Raw genomic sequence first — 27,724 nt, forward strand, 5'->3', positions numbered from 1 at the left:
CACCAAGGGGAAGGAGCAGGAGGGAAGCTCAGCATCCAGGTGGGTTTTCGACTCGGCTGCTTCGTTGGGATTTTTGGCGACTGGGCTTTCGTGGCTTATTTCCTGGCGGCTGCAGGGAGGAAATCCTCTGCTTACACCGCGGGGCTCGCCCCATTACACTGCTTCCCAAAGAAATGGGGTGTGGAAGATTTAACAGGAGGCTGCCGGGCAGGGACAGGCGCAGAGGGCAGAGCACGCGCAGCTCGCCTTCCCCCCAAATCCAGCCTGGTGTTGCGGGTGGGACAAGCTTCCCTCTCCACCCTCCAGGCCCAGGTCCTGTGACCCTGCCCCCTGCCCCCAGGGCAGCTCATTCATCATCCACTGTGCAGAGGCTCCAGGGAGCTGGGAAGCTGGTGGAAGAGAGAAAATGAGAGTGCATTTCACTTCCTGTAGTGTATTGTAAACTTTCTCTATTTTTTCTTGAAGCATATTCATAATTATTCCCCTCAAATAAATCCCTAGAGGTGGCATCTATCCGGGACTCAAGGGAGCACGAATTTGAGGACATTTGACGTGGTTGCTAAGCTGCCCTTCGGGGCATTGGGAATGTTTACATTTCCACCGGGAGAGTCTGCGTGGGTTGCTCTTATTTTCTGTCCGGTCCACCTGACAGGCCAACGTGTTATTAAGTTGTCTTCATTTGCACTGTTCCAACTCCTAGTGAGTTACCATGTTTTTTATTATATTTATTACACGCTGGACCTAATTGCCTGCTTATGTCTTTTGCTTTTTTTCTGTGTGGATGTTTGTCTTTGACTTGTTCATTTTTAAGACTTCTTTACATAATAAAAATCCGGGCACTCGTATATGAAATGTGTATCAGGCGCCGCTTGGGGCAGGTGCGCTCTCCTTCGCCACCGGATACCTGGGGCAGGTTTTTAACCTCTCTGTGCTTCATCCCTGGGCATCATTACAGACAGGAATGAGGAACGTCTGTCTGGCGGGGGGATCGCTCCATAAGGTATAGAAGTGTCTAACCACTGTGCTGTGCACCGGAAACTAATATATAATAAGGAATTTCAACTGTAATTGAAAAAAAAATTTTTTTTAAGAATGAGGAAACGGGGTGTTCTGTTCCGTATGTCACGAGGTCATCACAGACGCACCCCCAGGACCCCTCCGCCTCCCAGCATGTGTCCACCCTGACTGTCTCTGGCTCTGTGCTCTTTGCAAGTCCTTCCCGCGTGCATGTGGCGGATGGTAGATTTCTCTCCCACCTGTTCTCCATCCTCCAGGACTTCTTCACAATTATAGACCCCCGATGGCATTTTTCCTTGTTTTCTAGTACTGTTCTGGATTTTTCTTTTTTTATAATATTTTTTTCTGTCAAACTTAAAGGATTTGAGAATAAGGAAGGAGACAGGGGTGCTCAGTCTGCCACTGGGATTAAATCCCTGGAAAGGGGCATTAATTACTCTTCCATTTTCTCTTGGACACAAAGTTGGAAAAATAGAATCTGTGTTTGTTTGTTTGTTGAATATCTCTAGGTGAGTGAATATTTTGTTAATGCCTCCCTCTTCCTGACAGTTTGTCATGAATGTCATCTGTAAATTTGCTGCCTATTAAACTTACTAATATTTTCTCTTGACCTATAAATGGTGAATTTCATAAATGTGGCATGAGAAAAGGCACACGTCTGTTCTGAGGTATGAGATTGATGTATAGATCAGTTAAATCACCTTTGCTAATCGTGTCACTTATATTCTTGGTGCTTTTATTCGTGTTTTGCCTGTTTGTGTGTTGAAGGTTGTGGGCAGCTTCTTGAAGTTTCTAAGCACGGTCAGCGTCCATCTCTGCCTGTTTGGGCCGTCCCTCCTGCATGAGCATGCTAGTGAGCACTGCTCGTGTGCGCGGTGCAGGACATCTTATGACTGTGAGCCAGGAACCAGAAAGTCGGGATCTGTCCACCTGGACTGCTTCCGGTCGCACAGCTTAGGGCGGTGACTAAACCTCTCTCTGTCCCCCTGTCCTTGATGATAAAAATAGGTGGGATCATAGTGACCATCTTACAAGGGTTTTGTGAAGATCAAATAAGTCACTGCATGGGAAACCCTTAGAGCAAGGTCTGGTACACTGGAAGCACTCAATTAATATTCGCTATTTTTCATATTAAAAATATGATGTTTAAGCAGCAGCCCCTTTGGGCTTTCGGGGTCACGTTGCCCATCACTTTTACCTCCATTGTTGCTGGGGGTTGTCATTGCTCCCTATACCCATGAGTCTTTGAGGCAGACGTTGCTTTGCAGACTGCTCAGGGGTACCTTAGGGATCACAATGCCCACGGCATACAGAAGGCAGCTTTCCAAGCTCCACAACATCTTTGCTTCTCTTTTTGTCTTGTGCCGCTTCCATAGGATGTACACCATCACCCGAGACCTCCTAGAGACTCTTCGGCAGCACTTCATCCTTCAGAAGCTGGCGATCTCCTATGCCATATTCAAGCCATTTCCCTTCTTCGAAGGCCTCCGAGACAAATCCTTCATCTCCGAGAGAATGTACATGGTGAGTCACGTTGACACTCGCCCATGGCGGCCCAGTCCTCACCAAGAATGCCCAATTATTGAGGTCTAAAACCACAACCCCCTCAGGGCTTCTAGGGTTTAGAAGGCCTGGACCCAAATGTTGATTGTCAGGGAAAGAGGGTGTGATAGGGTGACCTCAAACCAGGTGACTTAAAAGAAAAATATGGCTCTGGATGAGTAGTTCAGTTGGTTAGAGCATCATCCCCATACACCAAAGTTGTGGGTTCGAACACCAGTCAGGGCACATACAAATACAAGAATCAACCAGTAGATACATAAGTGGAACAACAAGTTGATGTTTCTCTCTCTCCCTCACTCCCTTTGTCTCTCTCTTCCCTCTCTCTCTTCCTCTCAAAAAAAGATCAATAAATAAATAAATAAAAATTTTTTAATGTATTCTGTCACAGTTCTGGAGGCCAGAAGTCCAAAATTAAAGTGTTGGCAGGGTTGATTTTTCCTAGAGATCCTGAGGGAGAATGTTCCCTGCCTTTCTTCTGGTAGCACCAGCAAAGCTTGGTTCCTGTGACTTACAGAAACATCTCATCGCTGCTCCATCTCTACCGCACCTGACTTGTTTGGTGCCTTCTCCCTTTCTGTCTCTTCTAAGGACACTGGTCATTGTGATTTAGGGCCCACCCTCATCCAAAATGATCTCATTTCAAGATCCTTAACTTAATTATATCAGCAAAGGCCTTTTTTTTCCAAATAAGACCATGTTCACAGGTTTCAAGTGGACATATCTTCAGAGGGAGGGGACACTGTTTATCCCACTAATGGCACCATTCTAATTCCCAAGAGCATGTTACCCATAGTCCATTCTAATGTGAAGAAAGGCAAGCAATGGGAGATATGACCATGTGTATAAAAACGGCGCTCTTTTTCATATAATTTGGGGCATTGAAAGCATTTCCTGAGCCTAGGGAAGTGTTCGCAGTGGCAGAACTGTCTCCCCCAGTCTTGGCCTGGATGGCTCCAAGCCCTCTCCAGATCATAGCCCAGCTAGGAGGGAGAGGCGTCCTTGACCTACTAATCTAATTAAGACCTCCTTATTATTCCCTCTCCTAGAAACCTATGATTTCCCTTAGTAAAACTTCTCTCAATCGCAATTGGGTACTTCTTTAATTTGTGTTTATTACTTAATGCCCATCTTCTTTGCCTGACAGTGCCCTTCCCCCAGTAAAGATAGCACCATGTGGATCTCCTCCATTGCTTTGTGCCCAAGGACTAGCCCAGTAGGTGCTCCATAAGCATTTTACAATCAATTGTCTCCTGCCGTGTTTGTCATTTTAGCCATCCTCTCATCAAGAAGAGTTCTGTGGGTCGTTTCCTCATGGCTGAAACCCATCAGGCCATCTCAAGTCCAAGAGAGAAAGAGAGAAAACAGGCTAACAAAAATCAACAGAATTGCCACTAGGGACCGACCATTGGGTCAACTGCTGAAGTGTCCTGCCCAGAGCCTTAGAGAATTAATGACACCAAAACAGCCTTTGACTCCACTTTCCTTCCTTAAAATTTCTCTCTTCCCTCAAATGGACCTAAAATAAGGTTCACAAAACAGACTTATTTTTAAAAAGGCTAAATAATTTATTCCTATAACTAACTATCAAAATATATGTGATGTTCCCAAAGTAAACACGTGAAACTGTGATTTCTCCACATTAGAGAGTTAGGCTGTACATTTTACATTAAATTTCTTCTTAAAAGAGCAAAGTAGCTTTCTTACACCTTAGAAGTCCGCAAATGTATACTAAACCTTCATTTCCCTTTATAATCATGTACAATAACCCTCGTTTCGTTTCTTAAGGAGTCTGTGGAAGCCTGTAGAAATATGGTCCCCGTGTCCAGAGTGGCGTACAACATTCTCACCAAACTGGAGGAGCCGTTTAATGTGACGTTTCTGGAGATGTTGTTCAGCCCAATCAACCTGCGCGAATACCCCGACCTGAGGGCAGTGCACAGAAGCTTCATGAACGGTATGAGGCCTCCTGGATTCCTGCGGGGCTGCAGAGTACAGAGCCTGGGGTGTGAGGGAAGGTGCTGCGCTGAAAGTTTGCATTGCTCTCCAGCCCGTGGGGGGGGCACTGGAATTGCCCGCTTTCTCTCTGGCAGGGAGGGAGGCGTGGGCCGTGGCCTCTCACCGGCGAGGCAGCAAGGGTCGCCTGTGGCCCTGGCTCTCTAAGATGACTTTCCAAGTCACGAATGTTTCTGTCTGACCTGTTCTCTGAATTTGGGGGGAAATTGTACAGTTTAGCACCCTGGGCAGTCTCTAGGGAATGCATAATGTGACGGAAATGCAATGTTCCAGACACCCTTACTGATGGAAGGACAGGGAGAGCCAGAAAGGGAGAGTAATGGGTAGGGATAAGTAATAATATCTTTTTTTGCGAGGGGGTTTTTCTTTTGAGTGATTGGTATGTGCCAGGCAATATCCTAGGCACTTCATATGATTATCTCATATCACATTTAAAACAATCCTGTGACATCGTAATTATCCCATGTGACACATAAGGAAATTAATGCTCAAAATCACTTTCCCAAAGTTATCTGTCTGTTAAGAGCAGAGCCAGAAGTCCTACTTGGATCTCCTAATACCAGGGCCTGGGATGTTAATCGCTTCTCTAAAGAGGAGACCTGGGAGGCTGGAGGAGGGAAGAGGGGGAGGGGAATTGGGGACACAGAGACAGAAAGAGACTATGAGAAAGACGTGGAGCATGAAACACACTTAGGGGGGAAAGAACTGAATAAATAAAGGAGTAGTAAAAATTGCAATGATAGAGCTCGGAAAAAAGAAGTAAGAGGAGCAGATGATAAAGCCATTTTGGGTTTGAGCAGAAACACAAGGTTCACTTATCTGAGAAGGGCGGGGAGACAGCAGCCAAGCACCACCGCCGGTGGCCCTTGCTCTGCTCTCTGACACTTTTCCATCCAGAGGCTCCTCCCCCAGGAGAACCGAATCCTTGAGCTAAAGGGGCAAAAAGGAGAAGAGTCACCCTCCAGGCAGGTACAGCTGCATGGGGGCTCCTGCGCCTGGCAGCATCGGGGCAGGGCTGGGAGAAGTGTGTTCTCAGAGGCCGTGCCAGACAAGCCTGACAGCCAGAGGGGCCACACACTGATGTGTCCCCTGACCCGGCTGAGCTCAAACATCCTTCCAGGTCAACAAATCTGGTGATTTTTTTTCTGGGCCCCTCTCCAAAATCTCACCTTGCCTGTTTCTCTTCACTGGTTGAAACAACTTTACTCCTGAAGCAACGCTGGAGAAGAAGCCTAAGAGAAAGCCACCACTGGCTAAGCAGGGGACAGCCTGGGGGAAGCCGAGGGCCTGGGGTGTCAGGGGTGGGAAGGAAGCTGAGTGTGGCCAGGTCACAGGGTGCAAGGCGAGGAGGCACAGAAGCTGAGTCTGGGGAAACACTATGAAAAGAAAGTTATATTTTATCTTATTTGCTACAGGGAAGTGTGATATGTTTATTTGTTAAAACAGGGACATCTATTTCAATTAAAGCATTGTTGTTCATAATTGTCTAAATTCTGAAACCAAAATTAAGGAAAAGCTAAAAAAAAAAGTAAATCCCTGGGGACAAAGTGAAACTCAACTTTATGTGTGAAACCACTTTCATGTTAGATCAGAGGCGAGATACAGTTATTCTGGCGCTGAGCGCCCAGATCAAATTCATAAATTAGAAAGTGGCCACAGATGGACCGTGATGACAGATTGACTCCCCACACCTCGGGGACAGTGAATAACTCCATGCCCCAGCCTGGCGGAAGGCGCGTGGAAAGAAATCCCTGCCCCATGTAACTCCGAGTTCTCTAGGGTGCTGATGTGCTCCTTTACCATCCCCAGTCATCACTGCCTGCCAAGGATGGAGCAGAGCCACAGTGAACCTCTTTGAAGTCCCAGCCAACCCCGCAGAAAGAAGCCTTCCCCAGAACCGGCTGCCGCTGCCAGCCCCCCAGAGCCTCCCACGGAGATGCTCCACGGCTGTGCCCAGTGTCAGTCAGCCCAGAGCAACCCCTCAGTACAGTGCTACGGTCCTGCACAAGCCACCCAGCCCTGCCAGCCCTGCCAAGTCTCCTCCCAGGGTCGTCCAGAAAGGAAGGACCACTCCAGGTGAGAAACAGATGCTCTGACACCTGTGCATCGCTGGCCTGGGTGCCTATGGCCACGTCTAGAACCCCAGGGTCCCATCTTGGTGTTCATCTGCCCCTTCCATACACCCACCTCCCATCCTCAGCCCTTTCTAGAAGGATTATGGACACTGTGAGGGGCCTGGGTGGGAATAGGGCCCAGAGCACCTGCTTCCACCCCTGCAACAGCCCAACCCTCTGCCCTTGGACCTTCATACTCCATCTGCGCCAGGCCTTTTTTCCCTTCACTCTTCTCCCCCACATCCTGTCCCTGTAACTTGTAATGATTTTTCTTCCTCTCCTCAATGACCAACTTCACAGCCCACATAAATGACGAAGAAGACGCACTGCAGGAGCCCGACACTCCCCCTGCCGCTGCGCAAGGTAATGTACTTGGGGCTGGCTTAGGTTAGCTCAAGGTAGCTGTGAAGGGCGGACACACACCTGCAGACAGGGAGGCTGGTGGCAGGAACCCCAAGAGAAAGAACTGGGTATGACCAAGAAAAAGAGGGGAACCAGTGGCCCTACCTGGCGCAGGACCGCTTGTCAGGGACTCGGCCACAGCCAGTCCGATGCTGTGATGTCCAACAGGCCCGCCCAACTGACGCTCAAGCGCACTGTGGGGGGAAAGCGAGGGAAGAGGGAAGGACTGAGCCAGGGCGGGGTTGTGGGACTCGGTGACTCTCTGGGGCTACTTCATTAAGGTAGAGCTCAAAACTGCTCCATCAAAATGCAGAGCGAAGTCACTGTGTGGCCCTAACACTGAATCGGTGCCCTGGACATGGATGATCCTCCTTCTCAGCCCCCACCCTGACTGTGGGGAACTGTCACTGTCAACCCTCCAAATTTCTATAGGTTTGGATTTTTAAAATTGATATTAAAAATTTTTGAAATGTAGCAAATTGTTTAAAGGGTTTAGTGACTGTTTGCCACCTGCCCCAGTTCCCTGTTCCTAAACAGACCGGAATTTGAGCCGGATGTCACAGCCTTGTGAAAATGAAAAGGTGACAGCCTTTCCTGAGACAGGCCTCTGTGATGGCTTTGATCCCTCTGTCTCTCCTAGTGCAGCAGAAACTAAGAACTTTGTGTTTATTTGCTGTTAACAAGTGCTAGCAAGTGCCAGCTGGCGCCTGCTTTCTTCAGCTGAAATGTATAAGGCACTTAGCCTCTTTCCCTGTTTCTCAAGGTGAAACAGTCACAGGTAGAACAGGTTTAAAATATCCATTCACAGACGTCTAAGCAATAACATGCACTTTTCATATGGCAAACATTTGCCTTCACTGTGACCTTCAGAATTCAAGGCCACCACTTCCACTGCTCTCAGGCGCATTCCCCAAGTGAGGGCTACTGAGGGCCCCTCCCTGTACTTGTCTGCCATTGACTAAGGGGAGTCCGTCCACATGGGCCAAACTGAGCCCTCTGCTGGCAGCTGCTCCCTGGTTCTGTGATACTCACGCAGGTCACAGTAACCACGATGTTGATCGAATCAAGGCAGAACCAGGGAACCCTGTGGCCACACATGCCCTCCTTCCTTTTGTTCTCGCATTAAGCTCCCTCAGCACTTTCTCTTGAGCCCATCTGACCTCTGAAACGAATTGCTTCCCTTGTCAGTGATAAGAAATGATTCTCCTGAGCCAAAGGAGCCAGAGGAGCCCCAGGAGGCAGCCAGCCCAGCCCCCGTCAGGAAAGGTAAGGATGGCCTCCCTCCTGCAGACGTCGGGAGGGGCCTGCGGAGCTCTGGAGCTCCGTCCTGTTCTGATCGGATTTTGTCGTGAGCACTCACCCTGTGGTTGTAGTCATGATGCTCAGTTCAAGTCATTTCTGCAGCTCCTTCCTTTAAGCCCTTCACGAAATCATAGGAAAAGCAGAAGGCATTTAGGGTCACGCAGATAGACACCCCTTGAAATCGCCTGTTCTGAGATTGCCAAGCTCTCCTACATCCGCCGCAGCTTGGAGGGTTAGTTGTACCTCCTTTAACTGAAAGGTGGTTTCCCAAGAGCACGCTGCTGTCCCTTAAGATGTAGCTACATATTCTCTGCTGCTGCTCACCTCAGCGTGAAAGGCAGGCTGGATGTTCATGCCTGCTCCCCGCTGTCCCCAGCCAGCCCCTTGCTCCCCCATCCCCTTTTCTGAGGCTTAACCATTCAAGTGAAATATTCACTCCTTCATCAGTGTCACTCCGTGACTCTCTCTCCACTCCCCAGCAGAACACAATGGTGACTTGGAGTTTTTCTGTTTCAAGCCCTGTGATCATCTTGGACACCTTCAAGGTGCACGTGAATAACAGGCCCATCCAGCACCCTGACCTCTCCAGTCTTTCATCTGCTAGTTTCCAATCACTTTTCCTCCACCATTCTTGGCCTTCCACACCCAAAGACAATTCACAGGCCCTTCATCACTCAAACCTGGCTCAACTTCCCAATGATTAAATAATTCTTTTCTCGACACCAAATCCTTGAAGTCTCCTCCTTCTACAACAATCGTTCAACCTCTGATTTCCCTCCTCAGCACAATCTTAAAAAATTAATTCAAAAATATCCTTCCCTGATTTCTTCCTGTAGTGTGTTCCCTCTGTAGCTGCCCTTCAACCTCATGAGGATGACCAGTCTGCTGGCCTCTCCCTTTTCCAGTCCGTCATCTGCCTTTCCTCATGCCCCTTCATACCAGCTTAGAGCCCAAGAGCCATCATTTCAGTAGCCTATTGCCAATACCCAACCTGCCTTGACTCTACCTTTTCCTAGAACTCTCTGGAAGGCCTTGGAGGAGTCCATTGTTGCTTTCTGCACACTGCCTCTAAAAGCAGGCTCTGCTGGGGAGAGGCACACAGCAGGGCAGACTGCACCCACTGTGTTGTCACGATTTCACCTAAACGATCCCCCCACACCATGTGTCCATCCCACTTCCTATGATGATCCTTTCAGACCTTGAGCTCTTTTTGTCAAACTTCTGACCCTCTCAATGCTCCTTTTTTTTCTCAAGAGATCAGTTTTCCTCCTACTTCATAGAAAGGCCTCAGACAGGAATCCCCAAACTTCAGGCTACCAATGTCCCCTCCTCCCTGGCTCCCTCCTTCTCTCCAGGGCAGTCCTTCCAGCTCGCCTGACAGTAGGGTTCAGCATCGGCTTCCCACAAGGGTCTGCATCCAGCCAACGCCCAAGCCTATCCCAGCTCACAAAGGAACTTTCTCTTAACCCCCATCTCCCTTCACCTGCCTCCGTAGTTCCCCTCCATTTCAGAATGAAGCTTCTAGAAATCCGTTACCTAGTCTCCTTTTCTTCATGTCTCTCCCTCCGTGGCCACTTTAGAATTTCCTTTCCCTTTCCCCCATTACTCCGAGAAGCAGCATCACCTAAGGTCACCTCCTAGCCACTGTGGTTTGAGCGTTGTTGACACAGAAGCTTGTCAGATTTATGTGTGTGGTTATAAAAGATGATCTGTATTCTTTCTTTTAAGGAAAGAAAAGAAAAATAAGTGCCTGGTCAACTGAAAAAAAGAGACAGAAGAAAAAAAGGTTTTCAAGAGGTAAGATGACAGTAGGAGGCCGGAGGCTGGAGGCGGCAGGCGGCTCACGCTTGTGGGTCAAGGTGCGGAAGGTGAACTGTATTCTAAGTGCAGCGGGGAGCCATTGAAGCGATCTAAGCGGTGAATGACACGATCTGATTTTAAACTTGAGACCGATTTTGGTGCTGTGTTCTTTATTTCAAGAAATAAAGAACACAGATAGTCGTGCTGAAAATATACATACCACACTCTTACATGCAAAAAAGGTGGTGTTCTTTATTTCTGTAACAGTTCTCATTTCTCTGAAACTCTCCTTTTGTGACAGGGGAAAACATGAAACTTGCCAGTTAAAGGTAAAGAATGAATTGGAAATAGAAAAGAATGGAAACAGGGCAACCATTTGGAGAGTAGGTGCCATGAGAGTTGACAGTGTCCTGGGTTCAAATTGAGCAGTGGAGATGGAGAGAAGGGGGCCAGTGCAAGGCCAGTTCGGAGGGAATCTCACAGCAGAGCAGCAGAGCCCACACAATCCTCCTTGTTACCCCTGCTCTAGAGCAGGCGTGAGTGGTCTGCATGCCCTGTGGCCAGCATCCCAGTACGGAGGCATCCACTCCCATAGTGCTCCAAAGGTTTATAGGACCAGGACTGGGGCCAGGAATGTCTGTGTGACTATGCTACAGTGCACGATCCCCGGTCAGAGTGGCCTTGTTAGAAAAGGGGAGCCACCGGGGCTGGGGTCAGCCTGTTCTGTTTGGGTAACTGACCTGCTTAGACTTCCCTCCGCCAAGCTACCAAAAGGAGTAGGAAATGCCAGGCCCTTCCAAATTTGTCTTTCTTCCTCTTGTATTTAGATGAAAAATTTTACAGTGATGTTCCTAAGAGACACATTATTCTACGTTCAATCAGTCACTCATTAAAAATATTGAAAACACCTGAAAAGTGATACAAACTTTTGAGAAATAAGGAACACAGATAGTCATGCTGAAAATATACATACCACACTCTTATATGCAAAAAAAGTGGTATTCTTTATTTTCTGTAACAGTCCTCATTTCTCACACTCTCCTTTTAGACAGGGGAAAAGCATGAAACTTGCCAGTTAAAGGCAACTATTAGGCTCTTTTAGGTGGCCCCAATGTCTTTTGGATCAATACTCATTAACTGCCATGACTCAACTCCCTGCGGGTCTGGGTACCTCCTCTCCAACTTTTAGCCACTCCTGCCTCCTATATAAATAAGTGGCACTTGGATGTCTATATATATATATATATATATATATATATATATATATATATATTCATGTGTCCATCTGCCAGGAGGGGACCTGGCTGTGCCACATGTGCATTCCCCCTGGCTTCCATAGAGATATCATAGAGATATGTTTTCTCCACTGGGCCATGGTCATCCTACTGGGATCAGCTTCTAAGTCGACAGCCAGAGAAAATTGTGATCTGTTCTTTCAACAATGAAGCAGACTCTCCCTGCACACAGACACCCCTCCGCCCACCCCCATCTCTCCCGTTCCACACATGGGTCCTGGGGAACCCGGAGAGGTAACTTTAGAAGGCTCTGGGATGCCTCCAAATTTCTCTGGTTGATTTCAATAGGTTGAACAAAGAATGAGACCAGATGGTGAATTGGGGGCCGCGGGGAGAGTAAGGTGCACACAAGAAAAAATGTGTAATTACAGAGAAATAGCAGGAGAAAAGTAAGGCACAAGGGTACAGAGATCTCAAAGTTTGGGGGCTGGAGGCATGAGAAGGAAGATCATTAAGAGGGCGAGGAGGTGGTCCACTGGGGACCCCAATGGAAACTACTCACAAATCACTATTTGGCTCAGGAACCACTTCCTTTGGAAACATAGTCCAAAAGAAGCGCCAAATGGCATATCAGGCGACTCAGGACAACTCAAGCAGGAACTTAGTGTTGGTGACAGGGACCCAAAAGGCAAGAACCAAATGTGCCCAAATGTCTAAACATGAGGGTAAGGCTGGTGACAGAATCTGCCATTTGAAGGCTCAGGATGGGAGGGGCTCTTGTGCAGCGGGCACAGGGTTAGGTGGACCTGAGAAGTTAATATGAGGAGAGAGCAGTGCAGGGAAAGCTGATGAGGTGTGACAAGAGAAACAGAGAGGACACAAATACCTGTCACATCTGAGGAGTTTTTGTTAAACAGCTGTGATCACAGGGTACAGCGGACCCCAGCTGGGACCTAGGGCAGCAGCTCTCAAACTCACCAAAACTCAGCAAGGGAGAGGTTCTTAAAGGCTAGCTGTAATGTAGAATCTGAAACCACATCCATGAACTTTTTAAAAAAATATATCTTTATTGATTTCAGAGAGAGGAAAGGAGAGGGAGAGAAACATCAATGATGAGAGAGTCATTGATCGAGCCCACAGCCGGGGCATGTGCCCTGATGGAATCGATTGGTGATCTCCTGGATCCTAGGTCTATGCCCAACCGCTAAGCTACGCCCAGCCGGGCCATATCCATGAATTTTTCATTCTCTGTTGCAATAAACTGCATAATGCTATCTTGCATGTTGAATGAATCTTTTTATGCAAGGTTTATTAATATCATGAACATTTGAAAAACATTAGTCACTGAATTTTACAGTGAGTCGCATCTCAAACAGTCACACAAGTATTTTTCTTGAGACTCATGGAAATTCGAGGTGCAGTGAATGGCTTTATGTATACTCTCCAATTTTTCACAAAGACTATTAAAAAGGATGTGTACTCAAGGGTAGACATTTAATAAAATTAATAGTTTTTACTGGCTTATCAAGAACATTCTTAAATAAATCTGGCTTCTTGTTTTACAGCATGTGGCAGTGAGGATAACAATAACTGCTCCTAGGCTTTGGGGACAGTGCTTTTTTTTAAAATTTATCTTTATTGTTGAAAGTATTACAGATGTCCCCCTTTCCCACCCACTGATACAGTGCTTTGATTTGTACTAAGGCACCAGCAGCTCTCCCAGCCAGGGCTCTTGCTCCCTGTGTACAAAGATTTACATAGTGATAAAGGCAAAGTACACCTCATTATGAAAACAGTTTTGACTTCAAAAATCTCCTGAAAGGGTTTCCAAGACCCCCCAGAGGTTCAGGACCTCACTTCGAGCCTCTGGTTGAGGGGTTCAGACAACTGCTCTCCCGCTGGACGTCCCCGTTAGTAGAGGAGCCTGGCCCTGCTCTGCCGCCCGAGTGGGAGAGACCCTGTGGTGTATGCACAGGAAGGCCCCATGGAGGCTCTAGCAAGACCTCACCTCCAGCCTTCAGCTCCAGAAGGTGCAAGGTCCTTCCTGGATCTCTGGGAGAGTCCCCATGAAACTTCCTAGGGTGCGGCTACTGGGATCTGAACGGGATATCTTTTTATTTTTTATTTTTCAGAGGTCAGTGATGACACTTCGGAAGTGGATGAAGCAAAGAGTCCCCAGGGCCCACCTGTCATACCACCAAGAATCACACAAGGTACAGATGAGGGATTGCAATCAGAGTGTGGTCTCTGGAGCCCAGGTTCAGAACTGTTTTACTCTAAGCCAGAGTTCCTCAGCCGCTTCTTCACCATCACTGCTCTAGGAGCCCACACATGTTTGTTTTTTTCTAATGAAGAATACCCCTCATGATATTTTAATATCACAAAGGTATTATATATTGATTTAGGAACTGTGTATGTTTATTTGTGCCTTATAAGTAAAAAGAGTAAGATTTTCCCCCCACGAATCAATTTTTAGGCAACATCCCCACTGCTGAGAATTCATGCCCCAAGCATATTCTTGGTACTTTATTGGAAGTGCCGAAGCCATGGGTCAAGTTTTTTCCTAGGGTCCCAATCTCCATGTTTCTCACATGACTTTTCTGGGAAAACCATGAAGAGAACGTCTCATCATAAACACAAACGTAATAATAAAACTGGGCTTGAGCAACTGATGTTGTTGACATGGCTTAACTTAAATGTTAGTGATTTATATCTTTGTTACTTCTTTATTCAACCTTTTTCATTTCCAGGTAAAATGGAGTACTTTTTTCACACAGGTCCCATGGTTTTCTGCTTCCCCAAAGTGATGGGAAGACAGAAATAAGTTGATTTATAAAGTATTGACATCTGGAGTTTGTAGATCAATATTTATATCCATAAGAGATTTTTTTGTTCTGTTTTAGGAAAAGGGAGAAAAAAACCTAGCAGGCCAACTTCAAACTTAAGACAGAAAGGAAGGCTCCAGAAAGGTAAGCGGGAAGAGTGAAATCATCACTCCCTTGCTCTTCATGAGGATCCTCGCTTAGATGACAAGCCTGGCCTCGTTTCCAGCCGCATGGCCACCCGGTGTCCCTGGGACATGGCCAGTCCCATCCCTGTCCCCTAGGCCACCCCGTCCAAGGAGAACCCAGAGGCCCTGTTGATTCCAAAGGCTTCTCCTGCCCTTGGGGAGCAATGGGGCAGAGGTGGCAGAGGCACCAGGCAGCTCTGAGGTTAGGACTGTGCCTGGCGCCCGTTCGGAGCCGGGAAGAACAGACGGAGCAAATGTGGGTTCGCAGCGGGACTGACTCCCGACGCCAGGCCGGGGCCCACTTGCTGCCACGGAGCATCGCTCGCCACCTGCAGCGCCTCATGCCCACTCATCCCGCACCTACCAGGACAGTGGCAGCGCTGCCACACAGGAAATAGGAATTCGTGGAGGTTTTCTGGCCCCTCGGGTCGCTCTATTGTCTTCATCACCCTGTACCCCCCCCGCACCCTCTCCCCCCTCCTTTCTCCTTCCCTTTTCTCTGTAGCTCAAGGTGGCTCGTGCGCGAGGAGTCTCTTGGATTCCCTACCTTATGGGGGCCTGGGAGCCCTCTGAGGGGACCTCATCTCAGCCCCCGAACACACAACATCACACGAGCTCCCCTGCTTTGGACACACCCCATTCTTCTGCTTGCTTCCAACACCCCTGAGTCTTGGGGTTGACGGGACTCGGGCCTTCTTGCCTGCCCCCCTCCAACCCTTGTCTCTTCTCCCAGCTCCCAGCCTCGGTGCCTCCCTAGGCTGGAGGAAACTTACTTTTTGTCAAACGCTGAGTTTTCTGTGACCGGTGACTTCTATGAAAACTTTACATTCAGACCTCCAAACTTTTCTGCTTGGTACCTGAAGACAATTTTTGGAACTTAAAAATCCCCTTCGTTTTCAACAAATTCTGTGTTTCAGGATGAGCAATATCTCCAAAATGGTCTCAAATGAGCCGTGACTTCTTGGTGCTAGCCAGCATCTGCCCTCCCCCCTGAGACTTGTTGACTTAATAATTAGGGACATGGAGGTATATAAGGATGAAAAAGACATAGTTCTAGTACTTGCAGAAATATGCTGCCCTTGTATATTCATTCAACAAAGATGAATTGAGTTGGGGTGGGTGCTAGGCATGTGTCCTAGGTTCTTGGAACTCATCGGGGACCAAAACAGACATGGAGGTTACATTCTCACTGATACACTTGTAATTACAGACAAAATGAGAGGTCGAAGGGGAACAGAGAACCAGGGGGTATATTATGAGGAAGGAGAGGAGCATTTATAGAGAAACAGTAAGATAAAAGCAGGGTCCAGGGATACAGAATTTCCTGACAGTGTGGAGACAGGGAGCATGAAAAGGAAGGTCACTAACAGGGGAAGGAGGAGCTTCACTGGGGACCCCAGTGAAAACTACTCACAAATCACTATTTTGCTCAGGAACCACCTCATCTGGGAACAGAAGCCAAACGAAGCTCCAAGCAGCTCAGAAGAAGGACAACTTAACATACTCAGGGGTGATGACAAGGGCCCAAGCGGCAAGGGCTAAATGTGCCCAAAAGGCAAGGGCTGAATGTACTCGAAAGGCAAGGGCTGAATGTGCTCAAAAGCCAAGGGCTGAATGTGCTCAAAAGCCAAGGGCTGAATATGCTCAAAAGCCAAGGGCTGAATATGCTCAAAAGCCAAGGGCTGAATGTGCTCAAAAGCCAAGGGCTGAACGTACCCAAACGTCTGGACCTGAAGGTAAGGCTGGTGACAGAATTTGCCATTTGAAGCCTCAGGGTGGGAGGGTGTCTCATGCAGCAGGTGCAGGGTTAGGTGGACATGAAAAGTTAATATTAGAAGGACATGAAGACAGAACAAGGGTCTGTTGGTCTGACAGTGGTTGCTGGAAGAAGTAAATGTGTCCCCAGGGGGGCAGCTGACCTCAGCTGTGCCCTTGGACTCACAGGACCACTTCCCAGTGTCTGCTGTTTACATTTCTGGTAGTAGAGTTACCACTGCTCCACTAAGTCTGGGGGCTCCTCTCCCGTTCAAGCTGACCCAGTGAGGAGAGTGTCACCAATCCCCAAAGCAGACACATTCTCAGTAGTATTTCCAATGGCTAATTTTTAGAAGTGAGGTCAACCGGTTGATGAGTCTGTATATTTAAAATTAGCACATAGCGATGACCACATTATTGCCACTTTAGGCTCCCATTAACATCACGTATCCTTTTCCCTGTACCGTCATCAACGCTAGAAATAATGAGACCTTTCTGTGTGCGACAAATTAAAAGCATGGAATGATATGCCACCAGTTTCCCTCTGAATTTCTTTGCACTGCCCATGCGGTTAAACACGCTGCGACATTGCATCAGTGCTCGCCAATATCTCAAGGGTATATACCCCGGCCCTGTGGACCGGGGGACGGCCATGTGACTCGATGTAGACAAAGAAATGCAGGCAGAAGTGAGAGGGTCGTTTCCAAACCAAAGCTTTAAGAGCCCTCGCGGCGCCATTCTCTCTGCCTCGGGACCTGTGATGTTCTAGACAGAGGCGTCTCTGTCCCAGGCTCTGTTAGTGTCAGTGCTGTGGGACGTCACCTACCTTGTGTTTTCCGAAACTGGAGTTTGGCAAACCTCTTCTTATAAGGGACAGATAATAGATGGTTTAGGCTTTGCCGGTCTTACGGTCTCTGTTGTAGCTCTTCAATACTGTCATTGTAGCACAAAAGCCACCAGAAACAAATATATAAACAAGTGGACCTGGTTGTGTTTCCATAAAACTTTATTTACAAAAACAGGCATTGGGCCAATTTGGACCTCGGGCTATAGTTTGCAGGCACCTTTACGTAAACCGCTGAGGTCTGGGAGGATCATAAATGACCAGAACCTGGTTTTTAATAAGTGTTGTATTAAAACTTTTTTTCTTTTAAGAATTATATGTGTCCATTTTTGTATCAGAATAGCATTCTTTGTTTAATCAAAATCAACCCTTTGTTGTCATATTGTAATTTTGTTTTGTTTTTATCTTCTCACTCAAGAAAATTTTGGTTGTGGAAACTTTTTTTAAAATTTGAGTTAGACAGATCAGTTTACCTTTTCCAGTATGGTTTATGCCAGAACTTTACAAGGTTGGCGTTCCTGGTATATCGGGCCAGATAATTCTTTGTTGTGGGGCCTGCGCGGTGCGTCACCAGAGGCTTAGCAGCATCCTTGGCCTCCACCGGTCAGAGGCCAGTAGCACCTGCCTCCCACTCATGACAGAAAGAAAAAAGAAAAAAAACCCCCAACATTGCAAATAGCCCCTGGATTGTAAAATCCCCCAGCATTGAGAATCACTGCTTTACGCCCTGTACTTCTGTCTTAAAAAGCCCTTTCCACATAATATGTATAAGACTAATCCTTTATGAACTTCTAGCATTTGTATTAAATATATACATATACATTATTATACATATTATTCTATATAATAATTTGGAATTTGGGCTTCTGTAATATTTCACCCTTCCTATCTTTTAGCATGAGCTTGCTATGTTTACTTGGTCAATGCTATGCTTTTCCTTTCATAAGAATTTATATCTGTCTTTCTCCAAGCTGGAAGACGGGAAAAATTACTTCAAAGTAGTAGTTGACAAAACATCTAAATGTATGTTTCCAATTATAATGGACTGTTTATTTATTTTTTTAGAAAAGAAAAGGGGAAAAAAAGTCTCTTCAAATTCAACAAGAAGTTGTCAGAAAAATGTTCCCCCAAAAGGTAAGTAAGAGAGAGGCAGGGAAGCTCCGCCCTCAGGCCCGGGGCCACTGCTGCTGCGAGCTCCAAGCTCCGGCCGCCTCCCCGCCTCGGCTTTGCCCTCCCTCACTGTCCACCCCCCACCCCCCCTCGTCCCACTCTGACCTGGCACTGCTCGTGAGATCCCCGGGGAGTGCCAGCGTGTGGGGTGTGCCTCCCACCGGGCTGCCCGCGGCTGCCCAGCAGGCATTCTGCACAGAGCCCTAAGGGCCCAGGGATGACCAGGGATGCTGACCAAGCCCACGGGTCGAGTTCTAATACAAACGCCTGCCTCCTTCATTCTAGGAGTTGGTGAGAACACTCGCCCGAGCGAATCCCGAGAGGGTCCCCATTTTGGGTGGGACAAGCTTTCTCTTCCTGAGTTGGTCAGGGCGCAGGTCTGGGCTCACTTCTGCCCCTCTGACCTGTGCCTCCGGGGGTCACTGTCCTCTCCTCCCCCTGGCCCTCCTCCTCTCCCTGCGCTCACTTTTCTTCTGCTTTTATAACTTACTCAGCGTTCTCTCTTATCGCTCTCTCCTTCCTCTTTGGCACGAGCCACAGTGGCCTTTTTTGCCCCATTAACTTATAATTAAAGTAGAGCAGGTGGGGCCTTCAGGCTGGTACCGCCTACGAGCCTGTGCGTTGCAGGTCTGCAAAAGTACAGAGCCTGTGAATCAGCTGTGACACAACACAGTTTCCGTGGCCGGACCTCCTCAGCGTCCCAGGCCACGTGCTGGGTGGCACGGTACAACGCGCTTACGGACAGATGCAGGCACCGTAAGTGTGCCGCCTGAGGAATTAACAGAGGGCAAGAGCCCACGTGTACCCAGCACCTGGCCAAGACACAGAACATAATCCACTCCCATAATCCAATTCCTATCCACACCCCGTGGTCACCACCAGCCTGAATTCTCAGCCCATAGGTCCCTTTGACACTGAATGCTTCACCCTCCTTCCCGCTCAGGGCCTGCTTGGTGTGCCCCCCAACACACACGCGCACACAACACAGACGCACACACACACACACACACACACACACAAGCTCCCTCATCCCTCTCTTTGCTACACACTTTCAGGCCTCACCTGGGACAGAGCATTCCCTGCCCCGCAGGCAGGGGTAGGGCTTCCTGTATTTTTACTCTGTGGCACTTATCACAGCTGTAATTAAGGGTCTGTGTACGTCCTGTTCACTGTGGGAAAGTCAAATGAAGTCAGTAAATGGGTCAGTCTCGCTCTGTTCCCTCTCTGCCTTGCACATTTTATGCTTAAATAACTGTCACGTCATCAGAACCTTGCTGGTCCTCCCTCATCCCAAATGAGCGCCAGCACCAGGGCCTCCACTTAGCCGCATGCCGCACCTGTATGAACTAGAAAACCGTGCTCCCTCCTCACCCCTGCGTCCGCCAGAGCTGATGCCCAAGCCGTGGCCTTTTGTGCCCCCTGCTGGAAGGTTGTGGTAGGAAGTGTACAGATGGAGTCGGCCTCGGATGCAAATCACGGCCCCTCGGGGTGGAATCCCTGCTCAGTGCGCAAGCCACACAGCTGTACGCAGAGGCCCTGGCAGCAACGAGTGTGCGCATCACTTTACAATGGTCAGAGCGCTTGGCGGTGCAGTTTGCCGTTTAACCCTCTTATTTGTACGATTCGGCTCATTTTACACAGTCGATTAGAACAGAAAAGACTTGTGTGAGCTAAAATCAACTTAGGTGTTCAAATGTCAAGTCCTTTGTTTTTTACACTAAAAAAAAAAAAAATGCCCCTGTCGTTTTAGAAAACACAAGAGTAGGCAAGAATCCAGGCAAACCTGACAGCTGTCCAGCATCAGCTTCTCGTGCCTCCTTGTCATCTCCCGCTGGCTCTGCCATCTGAGTTAACGCAGTGGCTCTGTGCTGGCATCACTTATATAACAGGGAGCCCTTCTGATGGCACGGGAAGAGCACTAGACTAGGGACGGCACGTCCGGATCCCAGTGCCGGCTGCCCCTCGTGAACTGTGACGACCGCCAGGAATTCTCTCCAGATCTATAAAATGGGGACCCTTGGCTGCCTTCCCTGTTTCACAGATTACTGCGGAAATGAACACTACAATGTGTGTGCTGATCATAAAGCTCCCAGATCTTTCCCCAGGCTGTGTCTTTCCATATAATTTTCACCTAGTGCCCTTTTCCCATGTTCTGCGAGAATTCCTGGAGTTAGCCCTCGCCATCACTAGCTGGGTTTTTGCCCACTCTGCTCTTCCTTGTCTGTTAGGCTTTTCTTTTCATTTCCTCCACGGGGCTTTCCGTTTCCACGAACTCTCTCTGTTCTTCAATTGCTCGCTTTTGTAGCAGGCTCCTCCTGTTGGCCATCCCTTACCCATGGTGATCTAATCCGGGGTGGAGAGCTCCGGGCCGGCCTCCCCTCAGGGTTCTGCCCTTGAAGGCCTGTTTGCTGAGATGAGTGGGGAAGGCTGAGCCAAACACAAGATTTGGGGGAACACATCAGAAAGCTGTCTCCCTCCCTTGGGGACAGGGTGGTTGTTTTGGAAATACTGGGGACACAAGGTCCCCATGGCGCAGTGAGCTGCCTGCACTAGGTAAAGGAGGGGTGCTGCTCAGGCCCTTGGGAAGGGGGCTTCATGAGGGAGGTGGCATGAGGACTGAGTAGTGCACTGTGCTCTTCCACCTTCAGGAAAACCTAAAGACGAAACTGTGGACTTCCAGTCTCCTGAACTCCCTGTTACCTGTGGTAGTGAGAAGGGCACTTTATTTACGGAGAAAATGAAGAAAGGTGAGTTCCTTGATCTTCTGCTCTTTGGGACCCCTGGACGAAGGAGTCACTAGGAGGGAGGAACGCACCCAGGTGTGTGATTGTTCAGGAAATGGACCCTGAGAGCGAGGCTGCAGAAGAAAGAAAAAAAAGTATTTGCTAAGAAGGAATTTTCAAAGTTTTCCATGTCGTGGTACACCTGGTGTCCAGGCCATAGCACTCCCCCACAGGAGTCATCCAACCATGGACCCTGTGACACTGATCACCATGTCCTTGCCACAAAGGTGTAGGTGTCACATAAAATGCAAATTCTCCCCCAGCCCCTCACCACTCAGGCAGGTTTTAGGGCTTCCTTCCATCTGAGAGAGGAGGGACCCAGACTCCCTGCTATGGGTCCTGCCTCCCAGGGAGCCTCCCTGAGCCCAGGAAGGTAGAACACCCCGATCCGGGGTGGGGTGGTGGTGGTGGTTGGAGGTGTAGGGTGAGTTCAGAGGGTGGAAATGGATCCTGGAATGGGCTTTCTCCTACAGGATCCTGGGAGAAGTGCATTCAGAACGAGAAGGGAGCTTGGTTCACGCCAAGACAATTTGAAGTTAAAGGAAAGGGGTCAAGGTCAAAGGACTGGAAGCGGAACGTGCGTTGCGGAGGAAACTCCCTAAAACAGCTGATGGAGGTACTGCAAGGACCAGGGGCAGATAGGTGGCGGGTTTAATTCCTCGAAGGATGGGGGAAATGTCAATAGCAAAAGTGGGAAAAGCTTCCCATTAGGGTTCCACGGCACGATTGAGAAAGAGGTAAGCCTTCGCAGAAAAGAAGATGCGGGAGATAAAGTTACAAACACAGGTTGGTGCTCACGGTGGAGACCTTGGAGTACAAGCAAAGGGTTTTCAGGTCAGGGGGGATATAGGAAGCTGCGCCAGGTGGTATTAGGTAGGGTGGGCTAGAAGGAAACCGGATGAAAACATAGACCTCAGCCATAGCTTCCCGGTGTCCTCCACCCGCCAAACGCCTCCCCAAGCCCCCGTTGCATCTGGACCCCTGCCATCCTGTCCATGGTCAGTCTCCTCTGCACTTCCCAGCACTCTGTTCCGTCCTGTGAGCAACACGCTAGGGTTCTGGCGATCCCAACACAGAGCCTCTAAGTTACGCTCAAAAATTACCACTGGGGTGAAACCATAGATTTTATTTAGAGAGGAAGGAGTGCAAACTAAAAGGAGTGGGTGGGGAAGGGGCTGAGAGAAAAGAACCGACAGGCCTTAGGCTTGAGTAGCAGGGTGAAAATGATTTTATCAAGTCCAGAAGAACTGACTGGAGGAAGGAGCTCGCTTTTCTTTTAGACACCCTGGGTTTGAGACCCAGTAGGATGTCCAGGTACAAATATTCACTAGGAAGCGGGAACTTTGATAATTACAAAGAAAGGCCCCCAGCATAACCTAATTCATTGACCTTTTCTCTCTTTCAGAAAGGACTTTTGTTTTGCCCTCCAAGAATAAGTCTCAAGAGAGAGTAAATAGCAAGTGAATGTCTGCCACATTCTCAGTCACCATGTTGCTGACTTTTCATGCCCAAAGGCTCACCCTCGAGTCTTCGAGCTTCCGAGTCCCGAGTGACCACCACACTTAGACTCTGTGCCTTCTCCACGCTGCCTGCTTTAGCGCTCGGTGCCTGTACATGCTGCTGTTATTTTCGTAGCTGACTTGAGATAGGGAAGCAAATAACTCTTTAAAATAAAGATGAGGTCAAAAGCTGGTGATGTCTGTGTGTTGTAAACAAAGGGCTGGCTGTTTGGATGGTGGCAAACCCAGGGTCTCAGAAATCGTGTGCCCTGGTTTGAAAAGTAAACGCGGTGTTGAAATAGACAGGAACAGAAAGGGCAAGCTTGGGGCCCTTGGTTGAACACCGAGCCACCCCAGTTCAGCGAGCTCTTTAGCGAGAGCCCCAGCGTGGAAGGATGCGTTTGAACTAAGCTTTGTGTCTGCAGAGCCTGCGCGGGGTGGAAATGGCAGCCCACTGGCTGTGCCGGCTGCTTGTCCTCAGCTTCTTTACTTGCTTAGATGCGTCCTCCAGACACAAGTCCCATTCCTGGGCTTCCCATTAGACCTGAGCCTCCAGGAGAGGCCACGGTGCCACTCCCATCTTGCCCTGGAGGCCAGCTTGACCCTTGGCTGGCTCCCTTAGACGTTTGTATGACAGTGGTCCCCCAGTGCCATTTTTTGTATAAACTGTCTTTTCCATTCTGATTTGAAACACCTTGATGCGTACAGGGATGCTCCTTGTAACAGCAAAATATCAGGGAAGACTAAAATTGTCCATCAGTATATAAAATAACCTACGACATCTACAGAATTTTTTTTTTAAATGCATGGATTCATAAGTAAAGATTTATCCTTCCGCCAATGGAAAACCACACAAGGGTTTTGAGGTCAGGAAAGCTTTTGGAAGCTCATACGGGTAGATACTATGTGTAGAAGGAGCCCAGTTTTGTTTATGTGAATATGTAGGTCTATGACTTTAAAAAATCTGAAAGAACTAGTTATTTGGGGAAAGGATTATAGGGCAAATTTGCCTTCCATATTATACATTTATGTACATGTGGAATTTTTTAAATGACCACTTATTACTTTTGTAACCAGAAAACACACACACAATAAAGATATTTAAAAGCCAGATCATTAATCCATGGCCCCAGCATTATAGCTTCTTCTTACTCATAATGCCACCTGTCAGTACATGATAGCCGGGGCACATTGAACCGACCTGCCAGTCCCACCTAGCAGGAGCCGCGCTGGGTTATGAGAACGAAGTCTAGTTCTGACTTCAAACGGGCTAACGCAGGCCTTTCCTGAGACTTGTCACCCCATACATCACTATTGCTCCACAGTGACCCAGCCCCACTGGTGTGTAACTGTACGTGTGTACCATCAAGACTCCTGATGCCAATACTGCAAAGGTGTTTTGTGGCTTCTGAGCGCAGAAAAAGTGTTCTCTTATCCATGTTGAGTCCCTGCTGTCTGTCCGGGGGCCGGGAGCAGAACCAGAGCTTTACCCAGCAGTGAAAATGAGTCCTCACCTAAATCACTTGCAGAATTTACTGGGTCCTATTTCAAGGCCATGAGAAAGACCTTGAGTTCTCAAGCCCACAAAACGACCATTTCGCAGCAGCTCTGTCTTTGTGTGTGTCCTTCCGTCTGTCAGCCAGAACATTAGGGACCCTTCTGGGCCATCCCCATGCTTGCCTGGGATGGCACCTAGCAGGCAGGAACAGCTCGGACCCCAGGTATGGCCCGAGTGCCAGTCAGGTACTCAAGCATTTCATCTTCCCAGGCTTGTGAAATGAGGGAGTTGCCCAGAGCTGTGTTTTCTCACGTTTCGCAGACAAGGCCCCTGGGATCCAGGCAGAATGCAGGCTCTGACCCAGGAGGCCTGTGTTTCTAACCAGCACCCTGACCGCGCTGAGGCCCCGGTCCTCAGGCCAGGCTGTGTAGGAAGGACTTCCATGCTCTTGCAGTCCCTTCTGGGACAGCGAGGGCGGTGTCCCAGGCCCCGCAGTGTCAGTGCCCAGCGGGTCCTGCTGACCCAGCGGTGCCCGCGTTGTCTCCTCTTCCAGCGGGAAAGCTCGGATAAGTGCGAGGTGTGCTGTAGAGGGGGCCAGCTGCTCTGCTGCGACACCTGTCCGCGAGCCTTTCACCAGGACTGTCACATCCCACTCACGGAGGCTGAGAGGTTAGTGAGACGAAGCCTCCTCACCACACCCTGGTCCCAGCTCGGCCTCTGGCCCAGCTCCCAGTGGAAGAGCAGGCCCCGTGGGCATGGTGGGCCCGATCCGGCACAGCCCATGCTCCCTCTGGTGTCAGTGACAGCCTGTGTCTGCGAGTCTGCGGCTGGGCCACCTTGGCCCTAGGCTGTCACTGCCCCAGGGAGATGGCCTCTCCTAGGTTTGCTGCACAGGCTCCTGTCCAAGGGGTGAGGACCGGAAATGCCGGTTGTCTGAGTTCGGTGCTTACTCAGAAAAGGCAGGAAACACGGCCTGGTTCCCTCATTCTGCTACATTCTCAATGGGCCGATGGGGGCCCCAGGTCCCCAGGGGTTAAGGCCCAGTCTCTGGCACTCAGAGCCCTGGTGGGCAGGGCTCCTCATGCTCCCAGCAGCTGAGACAGGAAAAGGAGAGCCCACCACTCATTCTGATACCACCTGGGGGGCTTGGAGACTGGAGAGCGTCCCCCTCATCCCCCGGCTGTGCCCACTGGCCGTTCCTGAAAGCAGGACAGTGGCAACCGTAGGAACAGTGGCTGTTTCTGGGGCTTTGCCTTGCTCACTCGTGCCCGACCTCTCAGGAGCCCGTGGAGTTGCACCTTCTGCAGGATGAAGGCGTCCTCAAGAAGTCAGCAGTGTCTCAGGGAATCTGAGGTCCTGGCGAGGCAGATGGGGCCCGAGGAGCAGCTGGTGAGTCAAATTCAAACCCCAAGGTCTCTCTTTTCTGCTCACATGCGAGAAGTCAACAGTCGCAGGCTCAGAGGAGGGGCACCTAAGGGTGTCTCATTTCAGAGAATGGCAATTCAGTGCCCAAATATGCAGTTGGAACAGAATTCAGCCCATCTCAGGGCCTTTGCCAGATGCTGTTGGAGGGCCAATTATCTGGATGCTCCTGGTGCGTGTCTGGACACAGGCCCGCTGTGCGTCTCCCAGCTGCATTTCCCTTTAAAGCCCTCTTGACATTTTACAGAAATGTGAGTTCCTCCTCTTGAAGGCCTACTGTCACCCACAAAGCTCCTTCTTTGCGAAGACCCCACGTAACGTAAGTCACATTCGATGATTCTCATCTTCCAGCCGTCTCTGACCTAAAACTCATTCTAGGAACTTGGAGTATGAGTCTGCGGGGAGCAGGACATTTAGCTGCAGTAGCTGGAGCGGGACCAAGTCCACCTACCGTGCCAGCTTCACCTCCCTTGGGTCCTAGTTTTACCTTCCCTTAGGGGGCAGAGTCTTTCTTAAGGAGAGCTTACCAATTAAGGGCTCAAACTCAGGAGCCCAACCATGGGTTCAAGTCCCAGCTCTACCACTTTTTGCTGGGACATCTGGGGTAGGTTACTTAACCTCTCTCCCTCCCTCGGTTTCCTCATCTGTAAAATGGGAGTAATTATAGTGTCTATCTCATAGGGTTGTTGTTGTGACCACGTGTTATTATAGTGGCAGGGCTCAGAACAGAGCCTGGCATGTAGATGCCAGGTGGTCTTACCATTATTTCCCCGGGAATAAAGACTGGTCTCGTGTTTAAGTTGGACCCAGCCAGTCATGCTGGCTGTGCTAACGTCACCCCTCTGGTGGCTTTGTCCCTAGATTCGGGATTATGCTGAGCCCTTTAGGGAAGCCATGTGGCTGGACCTGGTGAAGGAAAGGCTGGCTGAGAAAGTGTATACAGTGGCATGGTTCGTTCGGGACATGCGCCTGATCTTTCGCAACCATAAAACATTTTACAAGGTAAAGGGCCTGTCCTGCTTCCTTCTCACGCCCTTTCTACTTTCCCCTAATTTCCGGGGTGACAGAACTTTGCAAGAACAATACCCAGTCTCTTCCTAAAGAGGGCTCAGAAGACAAGGATTCCAGGGGTGGGTGTCAAAAAGAGCCACACGCAGGCCAGGGACGCATCCTTGTGAACTGCCTGGTTGGCAGGCTGCTCCCAGTGAGACAGTCAACTTTATCCCGCCTCCTTGTGCAGACTGAGAAGGGCAATGCACGCTTCCACTGTTCCTCATGCCCTAGGAATGCTGAAATACAGTAATTCCTTAAACAAAAGGAAACCAATGAAACTTGCAGGGTGCCCGAGCTTGGACTTGTGACACTTGATTTACCAGTGGACTCAAACATCATCCGAGATTGTCCTCAGCTCTTGTCTTCACCTTCCTTTGTAGGGAGAGACAGTTAGTTGAGCTCTTTTGCAATCCAAGACATTTTCAGCTTTGGTTTCTTGAGTTTCTCCTGGTTTTTACTCTCACTTGTAAGGACATTTTTGGGGAGCTGGCTGAGGAAGATTCTATCTTCACCCAGCCTCCCTCCCTCCTCCATGCCACAAGCCGGCATGTCCACAAGCCACAAACTGTGTCCACAAGTGGAGCTGGAGGTAGCAGTGTCGACCCAGGGAGCCCCCACCCCACGCCTGGCAGTCTCTGCTTTGGAGAACAGGAGGGTCATCCTTCCTTTAAAGAGCTGGCTGCCAAGAAATGCTTTTACTTTACCTACGTGACACCAACCTCGGGCTTCGCAGTGACCAGAGTCAGCTCTTCCGTGCAGACCGCCTGCAGGCCCGAGTTAACAGCCAGGCGGAGTCTCATCCATTTCAGCAGCACCCCGACCCCCACCCTGCCTGAGAGCTGGGGGAGGGAGGGAGGGAGGGGTCCCTAAGACGCAGGACTGATTTAATGGTCCTGTCCTCCGTCTTTAGACACCTGCGCCTTTGCTTTTTTTCTCTTTCAGGCTTCTGACTTCGGTCAGGCAGGACTAGATTTAGAGGCCAAATTTGAAAAGGGTGTCAAAGAGGTGCTTATTTTCCATGAAGCCACTGGGGACAGTTTCCAGGCTCCCCCTTGATCCGTCCTGGAAGGACCGAGGCGCCTCTACGTCGGGATCCAGAGGACGCGACCCTGATCATGCTTAGCTGGCCAGTGGGCCTGGGGTGTGACCAGCTTGATGCAAACGCAAGCCCCTCGTGGCATCATCACCCCCCCACCTCCTTTTAGTGGTTCTTTTTGAAGTGAAAAAATTATACCTTGCACCTG

At 49.2% G+C, this 27,724-nt stretch overlaps 1 protein-coding gene across 1 annotated transcript; it reads left to right on the top strand.

Annotated features, from left to right (window-relative positions):
- The first annotated feature begins 8 nt into the window (after positions 1 to 8).
- SP110 (SP110 nuclear body protein) lies at positions 9 to 27,536 on the top strand. The gene is made up of 19 exons (XM_087819525.1): positions 9 to 39; positions 2,394 to 2,541; positions 4,366 to 4,534; positions 6,403 to 6,669; positions 6,996 to 7,070; positions 8,298 to 8,375; positions 10,140 to 10,208; positions 12,028 to 12,171; positions 15,890 to 16,003; positions 16,172 to 16,192; positions 18,121 to 18,189; positions 20,874 to 20,972; positions 21,482 to 21,624; positions 22,414 to 22,459; positions 24,560 to 24,674; positions 25,286 to 25,394; positions 25,675 to 25,746; positions 26,289 to 26,429; positions 27,423 to 27,536. The coding sequence occupies exons 2-19, from the start codon at positions 2,395 to 2,397 to the stop codon at positions 27,534 to 27,536; spliced, it is 1,992 nt and encodes a 663-aa protein (XP_087675651.1). The 5' UTR covers positions 9 to 39; position 2,394.
- The last annotated feature ends 188 nt before the right edge of the window (positions 27,537 to 27,724 follow it).

This window comes from Miniopterus natalensis, chromosome 8, assembly GCF_054644295.1.
Source record: "Miniopterus natalensis isolate mMinNat1 chromosome 8, mMinNat1.hap1, whole genome shotgun sequence".
Lineage (NCBI taxonomy): Eukaryota > Metazoa > Chordata > Mammalia > Chiroptera > Miniopteridae > Miniopterus > Miniopterus natalensis.